Source organism: Sceloporus undulatus, chromosome 2, assembly GCF_019175285.1.
Source record: "Sceloporus undulatus isolate JIND9_A2432 ecotype Alabama chromosome 2, SceUnd_v1.1, whole genome shotgun sequence".
NCBI lineage: Eukaryota > Metazoa > Chordata > Lepidosauria > Squamata > Phrynosomatidae > Sceloporus > Sceloporus undulatus.
Genome location: NC_056523.1, coordinates 295,232,680 through 295,246,256, shown reverse-complemented (window position 1 = coordinate 295,246,256; position 13,577 = coordinate 295,232,680). Strand labels below are relative to the sequence as shown.

The window sequence follows — 13,577 nt, the reverse complement described above, 5'->3', positions numbered from 1 at the left end:
TTTTGGTTTTGTTTGATCTGGCAGAACTCATCCCTGGACTGTCGGTTTCTGTAAGCTTCCTCCTCTGCACATCTTTCCACGTGGCTGCAGTTTGTGCCATTCATACATCCTGTGTCCAGCACATATGTGTGTCATTGTGTACCATATCCTTTCATGCTGGTGATTTAATATTGTATCAAACTGTATCTGGATTGATATGTGTATTGGGCTATTTGGAGCAATATGGGGAGGGGTGTGTGAATTGAATGGCCTTTGTGGTCTGTTCCAGTTTTATTCTTCCATAAAGTGCAGAAACATTGTCAACCAAACTATAGTTTAGTTTTAGGTGTCTTTCAGTCAATAGAGGATCCACTCAGCATGAATATGGCACATATTTGACTATAGGTACCTGAGCAGAGCATAGAAAATTTATTTTTGGACAACAACTGCTGGCTGGGGTATTCAGGAAGCTATAATCCAAAGAAAGTAATTTTACCAAGTTATCTGAGACCTTGCTTTCTGGCCTGGTGATAGAAACTGTATTATGGCTGGCACTATGATCACAGACTTTGCAATGGTGCCATCCATGTTGGGAACACTTTTCCCAATGAAGGACAAATGGTTTCTCTTCTGCAGGTTTTTAAGAGAGGCCTGGGATACATGTATGTATGTATGTATGTATGTATATAGTCCCTCCACATTTGTGGCTTTGACTTTTGTGCATTTGATTATTCACAGATTTTATTAATATATTCTCTTTAGGAATATCTAGGTCCTGCAGGGAAACTCTATGGTCAACTTTAATCAAACGTTGCACTGAAGATGTTGACCACAGAGTTGCACTGGAGGACCTAGAGATTCTTAGAGAGGTGTTCTCTCAGGTAAAAACAGTTTTTTTTTAATTTGTGGTTTTTCCACATTAACGGGGTTCCTGTGCCCCTAACCCCAGCGAATGTGGAGGGACAAGTATATATACCTTGTCTCTTATATGCATTTGATTTGTGCTTTGTATGTAAAAATGGCTGCTAGTGGTTTCTTGGTTTGCTTTTTATGTTCAGTTTTATCACAGTGTGCAGTATTTGTTAATTTACACTTATGACAACTGACATTTCAAATCTTTGCTGAAAAATCAAGTGATGAGTAGTAATTAATTAATTAAATGAACAGTATTGTATGTAGTGACCTAGGCAGTCTGAGGATTTAAATTTGGCATCTTTGTGCTTGGGTACATTGGTATTTTGGTGCACTGCCAAAATATTTGTGTTCCACTATGCCTAAGGTCACCCAGGTTCTAATTCCCCTTCTGCTATGGAAATCACACACAAGTTACACTCTGGGGTGAAACAGATGGGCAGGAAGATCCGCAGATGGATTGGGACAATGGCAACCACAGTCATTTCAGTGTCACCCCCAATTGTGTCCCCTGGTGCATTTTGCCCTGCAACCCCCCCCCCCCCCAGTGACACCACTGCACTTATTAAAGAAAAAGTCCACACTGAATACTACAGAGTAGACAACACAGGACATAATTCAGTTCGCTCTATACACATTGAATTCCAAGTAAATATGTACATTGGATCGTGCTGTTACTCATAAATGTACAGACTTGATGAAAGTAACCTCTTCTTTGCCCATACATTGATATTACTGCCCTCTAGATATAGTTGCATATAGAAAAAACATTTTTGTGCTCTTGTCCCCTTGCTATACTTGGCCTGAGTACAGGCTGAGATACAAAACAGGGATCAGGCAGTTGTGGACATGGGTCTTGACTGACAAGTGTGGTTCCCAAAAGTTCCCATTTAGTTTTATAAGGTTAAATTGTGGAAATCACAACGATTTCTGTGAATGAAGACAACTTGCCTTTTGCCTGTTTGTCAATGGCTCTCTCCCAGGGCTGGACTGGCCATCATATTTATCATGTGGTTTTGTCAATGCAAATATTTTAAGCAAATATATCTGGCATAAACTCATGGTGGGGGAGTGCCTAATACACACTAACTAGGCTGTTTAATTCTTTGCTCCAGGCATGATCAGAATACCATCCACACACACAGTGGCTAACATCCAGCTGGTTACTCCTAACTACAGTAGACCCATTAAATCAACTGTTGAATAGTGAGCCAAAACATAGGTAAAGCACGCTTATTCAGTGGGAGTACTCTAGTAAGGACTAAGAATGTATCCACACTGCAGAAAGAAAACAGTGTGACACCACTTTAACCACCATGACTGTATCCTACAGAATCCAGAGATTTGTAGTTTTATAAGGCATCAGAGCTTGCTGATAGACCAGGCTGAATACCTTACCAAACTATAAATCCCAGGATTCCACAGGATTGAGCCGTGCCTGTAAAAGTGGTGTCACACTGCTTTATTTCTGCAGTGTGGAAGATTTCCAAGTACAGGATTTAGCCCAGAATTGGCAATGGTTAGAAAAATCCACTGTTAAAGGGAGCTTTTCCTCACTAGAAATAGCAGATACATGTATTGAGATGGGAACAGTGTTTGGTTAAGTTACTTTTCTGGAGTCTCAAATTGGCCATGTTGGCTGGGGAATTCTGGTTGCTGCAGTCCAAACAAGTAATTTTTCAAAGCTTTAAGTGGAACAATGGAATGCATACTAGCACAGGCAGAACCAGTGGTCTGATGGTGCATGTATAAGGCATTCTCATATGTGAAAGAAACTACCAAAATAAAATCATGCCCTAGTTTCAAATTGGAGCTAAGTTGCTGGCACATTAGTCTCAAAGAGCTGGTGTTTTGTTTTTCTTCTTGGACAGGCTCAACCGACAAGTTTTCCTTTCACAGTCAGAGCATCAGATTACATACAAACAAGAGTAATATGATATGTTAATAATACTTATAGTTTAGCTGTGTTATGATATATAGACACACAGAATTTATAAATTTTGCAAAAGCCATACACACACAAAGTAGCTGGTAGAGAAGAAGTAAGGCATAGGTAAAATAAGTGTCCTGGTAGGTATCAATTCCATTTTAATAATGGGGTTGTTTTTCTGAACTTGAATTTCTTGTGGCTTATTTAGAATTTTGGCAATGATGCTGCTGGACGATCATTTCACCAAATGGCGAACAGCTTACCTCCTTGCCAACCAACCAGAATTCCCCTGTGTTTCTTTAGCAAAAGACTGGAGAAACATGAGAAACTGATTGAAGAGGAAACGATTTATTATAAATAGTAAAGGTCTCAAGTTGCCACTCATATTTATCAAGGATCCTGAAACAGTCATCTAGATTAATTTGCATTGAAAGTATGTCTGCTAGGAACAGCTTCCAGCAAGTCATTTAAATGAGTTCTAAATTACAATAGAAATACCACCAAAATTACATTTTTCTTGGCTTACTATAATCCTAAAGCACATTTGGAAGCACCTGCAAAGAGTACTGGTTGCCAAAAAGAGAAGGCAGGATTCAGTTTCATTTGACATAATAAATTTTGTAAAATCCAGAATTTTAAAACTTTTATAGAACAAAGAACTTTTTGTAACTATGCTGATTATAATTACGGGGAGTTCTGCACCGCTGAGGTGCCTTGGAATGTTCATTGTTTAACCTGGAAACAATTTGAAATAAGGCAGAATGTTGAAGTTGCCGGAGATTATAGAAAGGAGGAGGAGGAAAGATGCAGTGACTTAAAACAGTGACTTTCTATACTGAAAATAAGCACCCAAATCACAAAACAAAGCCTGTAATGATCAGCTACGGAAATAGACAGTTAGGGTCACATAAAAAATGAATGTAGTCCCAATAGACTTGTACTGACCCAAAGGTTCAGTATATAACTTTCTCTTGAAATCATGTTTAGCTGTTACATTAATCCATCCTCTGCTCCTATTGTTAAAGAATGAAGAACTTTTCCCTCTTGAGAAAGCCTAGTAAAGATGTTTTATTTCATGCTCAGTTCTGCATTCAGCTCTGCTGTTTCCACTCACACAAATCAACCCAGACTGTGCTTCCTGCACATGAATGCCCACAGCATGTCTCTGCTACATTCCCAGCCTGCTTTCCATCTGATGGGCTCAGAGCCATGATTCAGCACCATGAAAGCCCACTGGGGTAGGTTAACTTCACTGACAGTGAACTGGTCAAAGCTGCCTGGTGAACTTCATAGGAAAGACAAGAGCAATAAGTCAGGATTCAAATTTGCTATCCAAATTGGTTTGTTCCTAAACAGATTGAGGCTGAGAATTTAATACATTTAGGAAAAAGAAAGGACTAAAACATCTTGTTTAAATAACCAGATTCTGGTAAAAATTCACTTTTCCCCTTGACAGCTTGGGCTTCCTCAACGTATAGCCAGGTGTTTACAGCAGTCTGTTAGAAAGAAAAAGGACTTTGTATTGTTGGAAGGAGCTGTTCCTTAAGAACCAGCTGTGTTGGAGTGTATATTTTTAATATTTTTCACTGCGAGACTTTTATCACGTACGTGCAATGCAGGAAAGCACAGCTTCAACATAAGACATAATGGGGGAAAAAATGAAAAATATACAAAAAGTGTTTGGTGAACTCAATCACATTTTCTATGCTGAAGTTAAACTATTGACTTCTTTAAGATTAAACAGGTTCAGGTTTTGATCCTACATTACAGCCAAAATGAGTGTATCTTTACTTGCATTTGGATAAGCTAATAATTTTACTCTGCATCCAAATGCAGAAAACTGTAGTTTGTTCCCAGCTTAGTAAGCCCAGATCCAACTGTGGTTGGAAGTCATGTTTAACAGATACTCTGTGGTTTGAGCAAACTATCGTTTGTTGGATTGCACACAATCAGTAGATTTAGATTCAGAATTATATTTGGTTATGTGGAATTTGGAGGGGAGGGAAATCTTATCAGCTTCATGCAATGTCAAAACTATGCCATATAATCAAGGAGCTGCTTTGAACTGTAGTACAAAAACAGTGCTTCTACACAGCGTGAGACAGCTGTTTAGTAACTAACCAACCTGCCTGAGGAGGTGGCACGTTCGCCTTTGGGTAGATATTCAAGCAGAGGTTAGACGATCTACCAGGGATGCTGTACTGCAAAGCCTGCATAGAGCAATAAGCTGGACCAGATTAACTCCAACATTCCATTTAACCGTATGTTGCTCAAACGGTATCTTCATTTTTAAAATCTGGTCTACTAATAATTTTCTCTTATGCACAGAAAATGGATCTTCTCCATGTTAGTACTGACAAACCATGGTTAGCTGTTACATTTGAAATGAATCAATACATGTCTTGTGCTTTATAAGACTCCACTTTAGTGTGCAAAGTGGAGTCCCATTCAAGATATTGATAAAATGTTAATATATTGCCACTTTCACATCCTTTGAACAGCATGTCTTTTGTTATTATTGACCTGTTTCTTTTATTAAGCTTCCCTGAGCAGAAACTGAGGAATCTTGAGCTCTTCCCATAGTTAAGTAGAACTAACCATTTGTAAGCCAAGTGTCTAAAACTTATGTCTACATGAACTTTTGTCTGTACAACTTAAATCTAGGAAAGTTCATGCTGCTAACTTTGGTCTTTCAGTTAGTCTCAAAAGTGCTACAAGGTCTCTCTACATACTGATTCTACAGATTAACATGGCTATATCTTTGATAAAAAATTATATTAGATTACTATAAGTTATTATGAGCCAACATAACATAGTGGTTTGTGTTGGACTATGACTCTGGAGACCAGGGTTTGATTCCCAGCTCAGCCATGATACCCACTGGGTGACTTTGGGCAGGTCACAGGCTCTCAGCCCTCAGGGGAAGGCAATGGCAAACCTCCTCTGAACTAATCTTGCCAAGAAAACATCTTGAAGGCACAAAACAACAAGTAGTATTATATAAATCTTAGAACAAGTTAAAGAGTTAGATAACATAGGGTAAAAGAACCATAGTCAGGCGTGATGGAAGCCATTATTTCTGTTTTTGTGTTTATTTTGTTCTTTTTGGTTTTGGCAGGAGGTGGTCCCCCCCCAGTCCTTTTGGGTTCTTCCTATGTTTTTAGATATAGGGGAAATGTTTATCTGAATGTCTGCCCTATTATGTTACATTGTTTTTTAAAAAAATAAAATTTTAAAACCCAATCTGCAATCCAGTTTTTCAAATTCTAATTTGATTCAAATTCAAATGTTCTGATTGCACCAATATAAATTAGTAATTTGGATTCTTGTGCTTTCCAAGAGTATATACAGTGGGCCTTTGTTTTATGTGGGGGATCCATTCCAGACTCCCCCGCGTAAAGCAAAAGGCGTGTATGTTCGAGCCCCATTGGATATAATGGGGCTTGTGCTCGCCACACGGCCGTGCACACACACTGTGGGTGCACACACCATTCTCCCATTTCCTTGGCGGCTTCAGCATAAGCTGAAAGCCGCCAATAACGAGCCTGCATATGGCATGGGCTCACTGTAGTCACTATATAGTCCTGTTGACTGAGATTGGGGGAAATTATTCTTTCCAAAAATTATGAAGTCACTTCTTGTTATAAACGAAACAATGTTCCTGGGCACAAAATGGCCTGGGGACTGAAAATATTGCCCTCATAGTCTCTTGTAAACAAGGAGAGGCATCCGGGGCCAAAATTGTTTTGTAAAAAAATTGTTGTTTGTTTGTTTGTTTTTTGAGGCAATGGTAGACCTCCATGTTCCCCTTGGGATCAATGAGCTTTCAAATCCTGACAGTTGTCCACTCTTTCTGCAAGATTTTTGACAAGGTTTCCAAGATTCCCCCAGACAAATCGATGATACTGTTAGATGGATTTGCAATTGACTTACAGGTTGAACCCAAATATTGTTCATCAATCATTACCTGTAAATCAGGACAGATGTGATAACTGAGTGTCACAAAGTTATGTCCTATGTCAAATTTTGTTCAACATCTTTATAAGTGACTTGGATGATGGAACAGAAGGTATGCTCATCAAATGACAATAAATGTGGAGGACTAGCTAGTACTGTACAGTACTTCAGAAGATAGGAACATGATTCAAGACAACGCGATTTGGAGAGCTGGACTAGAACTAACAAAATTAACAGGAATGAATGTAAGGTAATATATTTAGACAGAAAAATCAGATGCACAATAACTGGCTTGACAGTGGTAAGATGAACAATAACTGGCTTGACAGTGGTACGTGTAAAAAGGGGCAATGTGTCCTGGTACACCACAAGCTAAACATGCGTCAACAGTGTGATGCAGCTGGAAAAAAACACCAATGCAATTCTAGGCTAAAGAGAATAGTGTCCAGATCAATGGAGATAATGTTTTTGTTAACTGCCCTCAAGGTGACCCCAATTCATGGTGACTCTGTGGATGAGACAGCTCCAAGATGCTGTTCTTCACTGCTCTGCTTAGGTCCTGAAAACTCAGACCCATGACCTCTCTAACTGAGTCTATCCATCTAGCATGAGGTCTTCCTTTTTTCTACTGCCCTCTGTCTTTCCTAGCATTGTCTTTTCTAATGTGATATCATAATGTGGCCAGCCTGTTTTGACACCTTGGCTTCCAGGGAGATTTTAGACTTCATCTGTTCATGAAGTCATTTGTCTTTTTGGCTGTTTGCGGTATCCTCAGCACTCTTCTCCAACACTACAACGCAAATGAATTGATTTTCTTATCTACTTTCTTTACTGTCCAGCTTTCAAATCCATACATAGTGATGGGGAATATCATGGCTTAAAGCTCCTGATTTTAGTGCTCAGTTGTATGTTTTTTCTCTTTTGTATCTTGTCTAGTTCTTTCATCATTGCCCTTCTCATACTTAGTCGTCTTCGGATTTCTTGACAGCAGTTTCCATTCTGAACAATGTTTGTACCAAGGTACAGGAACTCTTTAACTATTACAATTTCCTCATTGTCTAGACTGAATGTATGTAGTTTCTCCATGGTCATTTTTGTTTTTGAAGTAATAGTACCACTCTAGTCTGCTGTGGTTGTATCTCACCTGGAATACTGTTTCTAATTGCGGGTGCCACAGGTTAAGGACTGACAAGCTGGAATATGTTCAAAGGAGGGAAACAAGATGGTAGAAGATCTAGAAACCTAATTTTGTGGGGAATGGTTGAGAGACATGCGTATGTTTAGCCTTGAAAGAAGAAGATTCAAAAGTGATTAAGCTACTAATCTTTAAATACCCGAAGGGCCGTCATGCAGAAAATGGAGTGACCTTGTCTTCATCTGTCTGAGAGGGTAGATCCCAAACAACAGATTCAAATTACAAGGACATGCCAACTAAACATTAGGAAGAACTTCCTGACAGTAAGAACTGTTCAACAGTGGAGCAGACTATCTTGGAAAGTGGGAAATTCTGTTAGAAGCTTTCAAACAGACATTAAATTGCATTTCTGCAAGGTCTTTTTTTACTAGTGGATTCCTCTGGTTGCGATGGGCTGGGATGGATAGTCGTTTCCAACACTATTATTCTATGTACCATTTGTCAGTTATATTGTACTGTAAACACCATCATCCCCCAACCAATATGGCCAAGAGTGGTATGATGCAAGTAATTTCTGTTGGGGACAAGAAAAAGTAGCCATTTAGCAGTAACAGCTATTCCTTCAGTTTTATTGTGTCACGGAACATTTTTTACTCTGAACCAAAAAAGGAATATTATGGTTCTAAGAAGAAAGCCAAGCTATGTGTAAGCATTTTTAGTTCTGACAAACACACATTTTTGATAGTGTGTATAATATGACTCTCCATACTCAGTGTCTAAAGTCTGAACTTGGTGGGAGAAAGGCAGGATATAAATTGAATTAATGAATAAACGTGCCATATATTATAGAGTACTGTAAATCTATAATACTAGGAAATTTATCCAGTGTTACCTAGGTAGATGTTGATGATTTTGGACATGATTTGAATGAAAAAGTAGTTTGAATGGTGGCACCCACAATTCTTAAAATTTGTTTCACATCATGTTCTATGAAAAAGTCCAAGTTTGCTAGCTGTCTCAACCTTGCATGAAAATGCTGAATTGGAAAAGGTCCAATATCACATTTGATTAAAACTGGTCTATATGTATGCATTTTAAAACAGTGTTTGTTTGGGTGGTAACAGAAGTACATCATGACTAGGTCCAAATCCTTATTATGGTCTTTGTTTTAGTCTCATTATATAACACACCAAGTCTAGTGATTCTGTAATCAAATATATGGATGTGTACAGCATACCAGGAAGTCAAACATTTTAAATCATAGGTATGATGAAAAGGGAACTACAGTGTTATTCATCGAAGAATCTGGAATTGGATTGATCTGGAAGCAGTCCAGAAGTTCTCTGATTTTCAAAAATACAGTGTGCCTGCTCCATATGCCGGCTTCTGCAGAAGCCGCACTGTAATGTTGTCTATGGTGCGTGTGGCTGCTGCACGCGCACACTACACCACTGCATGCACGAGCCCCATTCATTCTAATGGGGCTTGAGCATAAGCAGAATTCACCTTACACGGGGGTGTGGGTCCCAAACGGATCCCCCACGTAAGGCAAGGTTCCACTCTTTTCTATATAGTTGATTTAAGAGGCATATCTATAATAATTGTGTTCCTAACATTTTCAAAGGGGCCCATTTCCAATGATATGGCAATAACAATGCTTACCAGTCAGTAGGTTTAGGAAGGGAAAGGGTCAGAAAGAGGGTAAATATCCACAACCTTAAATATCTCCCATTTCTCTTGTCTCCACTTCCCACAAATGTGGGAAGGAGAGACTTTGAAGCCAATCAATCAATCAATCAATCTGTTATGTTCTCAGCATGCAATCCCAGGAAGAAATACTGTTTGCTTTTATGCTCATGCCATAAAACATCAGACAGTTCAAACATTTGGAAAGCAAGAGCCAAATAAATCACAGGTCTAAAATAGTCCTTTAATCTGAGCTGATCTTTTAACAGTCTCAACAGATTTCAGAATAGTTATTAAAAGCAACATTAGAAGCAGTTTAAAATCTCACGCTAAAATGAGTTCTGCAGTTTTACTTTACAGAAACAATGTCAAGAACCTGCATGAAAGATATAAAACATCAGTAATTAATATTTTCTGAGGAAGAAGAAAATGTTTATACCCCTTCTTGTTATTTTATTTTACTGACCAGGTGATGGCTTGGTTTTAATACATCTTGCTAATCATAAAAATTTTCTAGGCGTATTCGGTTAGGATCTTCTGGATGTCTTAATGCAATCCCATATCGCAGAAGTAGTTCAATGTAAGGTGACCAAAATGAAGCATTGATTGTTATATATGGATCATGAGGTACGTTTACATGTTTATTTATAAGATTCTGGAAATGAGAACAAATTCAGATTAGATTTCTCAGCCTGAAATTCTGGTAAATATATTAAAGATTTATCAAAAATTATTAATACAAATAAGAGAAAGTTGGCTTAAAAGAAAGAAAATACAAAAGAACTCATTCTACTTCCCTGTTTTAAAGACAAGAACAACATAATTGTGTTGAGATTTGGGGCAGACCATTCCAAACTACTAATTCTTGGCATATTTGTTTTGTTCCCTATCAATGTCAGCACTGAACTGTAGCAAACACAAACAAATAAAAATTCTCTTTACCTCTAAAATTTCATGTAATGTTATTAGCTGTGCCTGTGGTTCTTCAGATGAATGCTACAGGAAGAAAAAAGACAAGAACATTTAATTTAATACTTAAGACATGCATATTTGCAATGAAAACCAATTTTTAGAGAGAGTTGAAAATTCATTCACATTTAGAATTGGGCTTGGAAAAGGTATTTATGTGTGAGTCCTGTAGTTATGCAAGAATATGGCTGAGAACACACACTTGTCATATCCACATCATTTAAAGCCATACAACAAGGATAGATGATATTCTTAATCATTACACTCATGGTTCTTGAGTCCTCAAGTCCTAAAGATGCAAACCTCTGCATATGTGCCAAGGCTTTCATGGTTTGAGATATTACAAGGGAATAATAGAAAACAAATATACCCCAATCCATTGTATATGATCTATGCAGATTTTAGCATATAAGCCAGTTTAGGTGCATTCTCAAACACTGGTATTTCATGTGCCATTTCTAAATAGTAAGTTTTTAACAAGAATGGACATGAAAGATAATCTGAAAATGTAAGGCTGCACTGACCTGAGTAAACAGTCAAGTGGACAAACATTCAATGCATTGTTAGGCTCTTTAAAAAACATTTGCTCATTTTAAATTGTACTTTCACTTAGCATTCTAAGTTTAAGCAGAGCTTATGAGCCCATTAGAATATTAAGAACATTCAGAGAGGCCCTTCTCTGTTCCACCAACTACTTAGGTTAGTTTCATTCATCTCCCCGAATACGATTAGACTGCGATCCGTGTTTCTCTGTCCACCCAAATTTCCCCAATTTTGAGCCTATTGTATTTTATTGATTTTAAATTGTGATGATTTAATATTGTAGTTTTAGAACTGGGATGGGGGTTGAGAAGATATTAATTTTTAATTTTATTGTATTTCTAATGTATTTTTACTGTTGTAACTTGCCCGGATTCCTCGTGATTGGGTGGGCTATAAATAAAACAATTATTATTATTATTATTATTATTATTATTATTATTATTACGACTACAAGGGAGAGGGGTTTCTTGGTGGCTGCCCTTGGACTCTGGAACTCTCCCTTAAGGGGTCAGGATGGCCCGATCCCTGCTGTCCTTTCAATGGCAGGTAAATACATTTTTGTGTCATCAGGCTTTTTCAAACTACTGAGGGATGGGTCTTTTAATGCTTTGGGATTCAGATGTTAACATTTTTATATAGTTTAATACATTTTATATTTTTAATGTGTAATGTTTTTAACTTGATAGATTTTAAAATTGTTTTTTAAACTTCATTTTAATGCTTTTGCATTGTTTTCAATGTGTACTGTTTTAAATTTGTTGTTAGCCACCTTATGTCTCTATATTGGGAGAAAGGGGAGATAATGATGATGATATGATTTTCAAAAGAAAGTATAAATGTACATAGATATTTATATCACCCTCACACAAACTATGGTTTTCTAAGGAAGACTGAACTGCTTAAATGGGCAAAGGTCCAAACAGCAACAATTATTTTCATTGTCAATAGGCATAAAAACAGAAATTGCAAAAAGCTTATCCCAGGCATTTGAAGTTGCAGTTTAACTGTCAACATAGCCTTTATGAATGAGAGAGGAATGTCTCTAGCAATTTTGTTAACTATGACCACCAGGAGGCATAGTAGATACTCTATTATCAACTATATCTGAAAATGAAACAGAACTTTAGGGTTACAGGTGCTGCATGAAATGGCTTCCTATAACAACTGCAAGAAGTCTGAGCATGGGCACCAGTGCTTATAGCCTGTAAAATCTGAGGAAGAGAAATACTGGTAGCACAAAAGATAGAGAAACTGAAAATAAGGAAGTCCAGGACAGGTGGAAAGCTAAACGTTATATGAGACTGAAGCTGGTTTTGGAAATGATGTGTGTGTACAGCAGGGCCTCAGACAAGGTGAGTACCTGCTGGGTGCATTCCAGATTAATGAGGGCCAAACCATTTGAACTGCAGTTTCAGTATGTTTAGAGCATTTTTGCCTGTGCGTTTAATTATTATCCAAAGAAAAAGAGTTCTTCATTTAATATGAAAATACAAATGACCATACTCTCTTCTTTTTTGTAGTTCCACCATTCTCAGGGAGAGGGAAGTGTTCTTCAAGGAATTCTCCCAGGGCCTTCAGGATCTCTTCCTTAAAGGCTTTTATTTTCAACATTTTCGTTTTTAGTTCTTGAAATGCTCTAAGATATAAAACAATAAAATATAACTGAGGTGACTTTTCAATTTATTAGCAGCCAAACAATATAGTGATAATGTAATACATTAATGTTAAATTATCTTGCAACTAGTACTGCCAGACCAAGTAGCAAACAAAAGTTAAATTTAATAGTGCAACATTCTTTGTCACATAATTCCCATTTCTCTAGTTTTTCCTTAAGAAACTTGAAAAACAGGATCTAACACTGTCATATCACTGATGGAACTGCTTTTATCAACGGAACTGAAGGAGGACAATTCCTCCCCCCCCCCCCCAGCAACCATGAACCCTTGAAAACTGCTGAGGAAGCCTGGGAAACTCTCTGGAGCAGATTTTTGGGCAGCAGAGGCGAAGAATGTGTTACTAGATGTCTACTACTTCAGTACAGTATTTAGGTCACAATTGTATGAATACCTTTTCTCAGAAAAGTGTACAACTTGATTGCTGACTTCTTCCTTAGTTTGATTGAGACAGGCTATCAGCTGCTGCTGTTCTTCCAACCACTGTTGTTCCCTTTTAGCACATATATGAGGGGGGAAAGAAAAAAAAAACCCAGCTAATTCCTATTTGTATAGAAATAACTGAATAGTTCCAAGATAATACTGGGTCCAGTATAATATATACCTCAGCAACTCTTGCTTCAGTTTTTTATTCTTTGCCTGGACTGTTGAGAGCACCATTTCAAGATCATGGTCTAATTTCTGCAACTAAAAGGGGGGAAAGTGTTTTATAAGATGCAATTCTTGTGATTATGCTATCAGATTCAATACATTACAGTGCTCAATGTATCTGTTTATATAAATTTATATTTAT

At 37.6% G+C, this 13,577-nt stretch overlaps 1 protein-coding gene across 2 annotated transcripts in view; it reads right to left on the bottom strand.

Annotated features, from left to right (window-relative positions):
• Nucleotides 1-9,822: 9,822 nt before the first annotated feature.
• Nucleotides 9,823-13,577, bottom strand: part of CENPK (centromere protein K) — a 28,022-nt gene continuing 24,267 nt past the window's right edge. For both annotated transcript variants that reach the window (XM_042453523.1, XM_042453524.1), the window contains exons 6-10: nt 13,389-13,471; nt 13,179-13,277; nt 12,615-12,747; nt 10,542-10,595; nt 9,823-10,254 (exon numbers count right to left, since the gene is read on the bottom strand). In XM_042453523.1, coding sequence (XP_042309457.1) covers nt 10,096-10,254; nt 10,542-10,595; nt 12,615-12,747; nt 13,179-13,277; nt 13,389-13,471 — 528 coding nt within the window. In that variant the 3' untranslated portion in view covers nt 9,823-10,095. The remainder of the gene's footprint in view (nt 10,255-10,541; nt 10,596-12,614; nt 12,748-13,178; nt 13,278-13,388; nt 13,472-13,577) is intronic.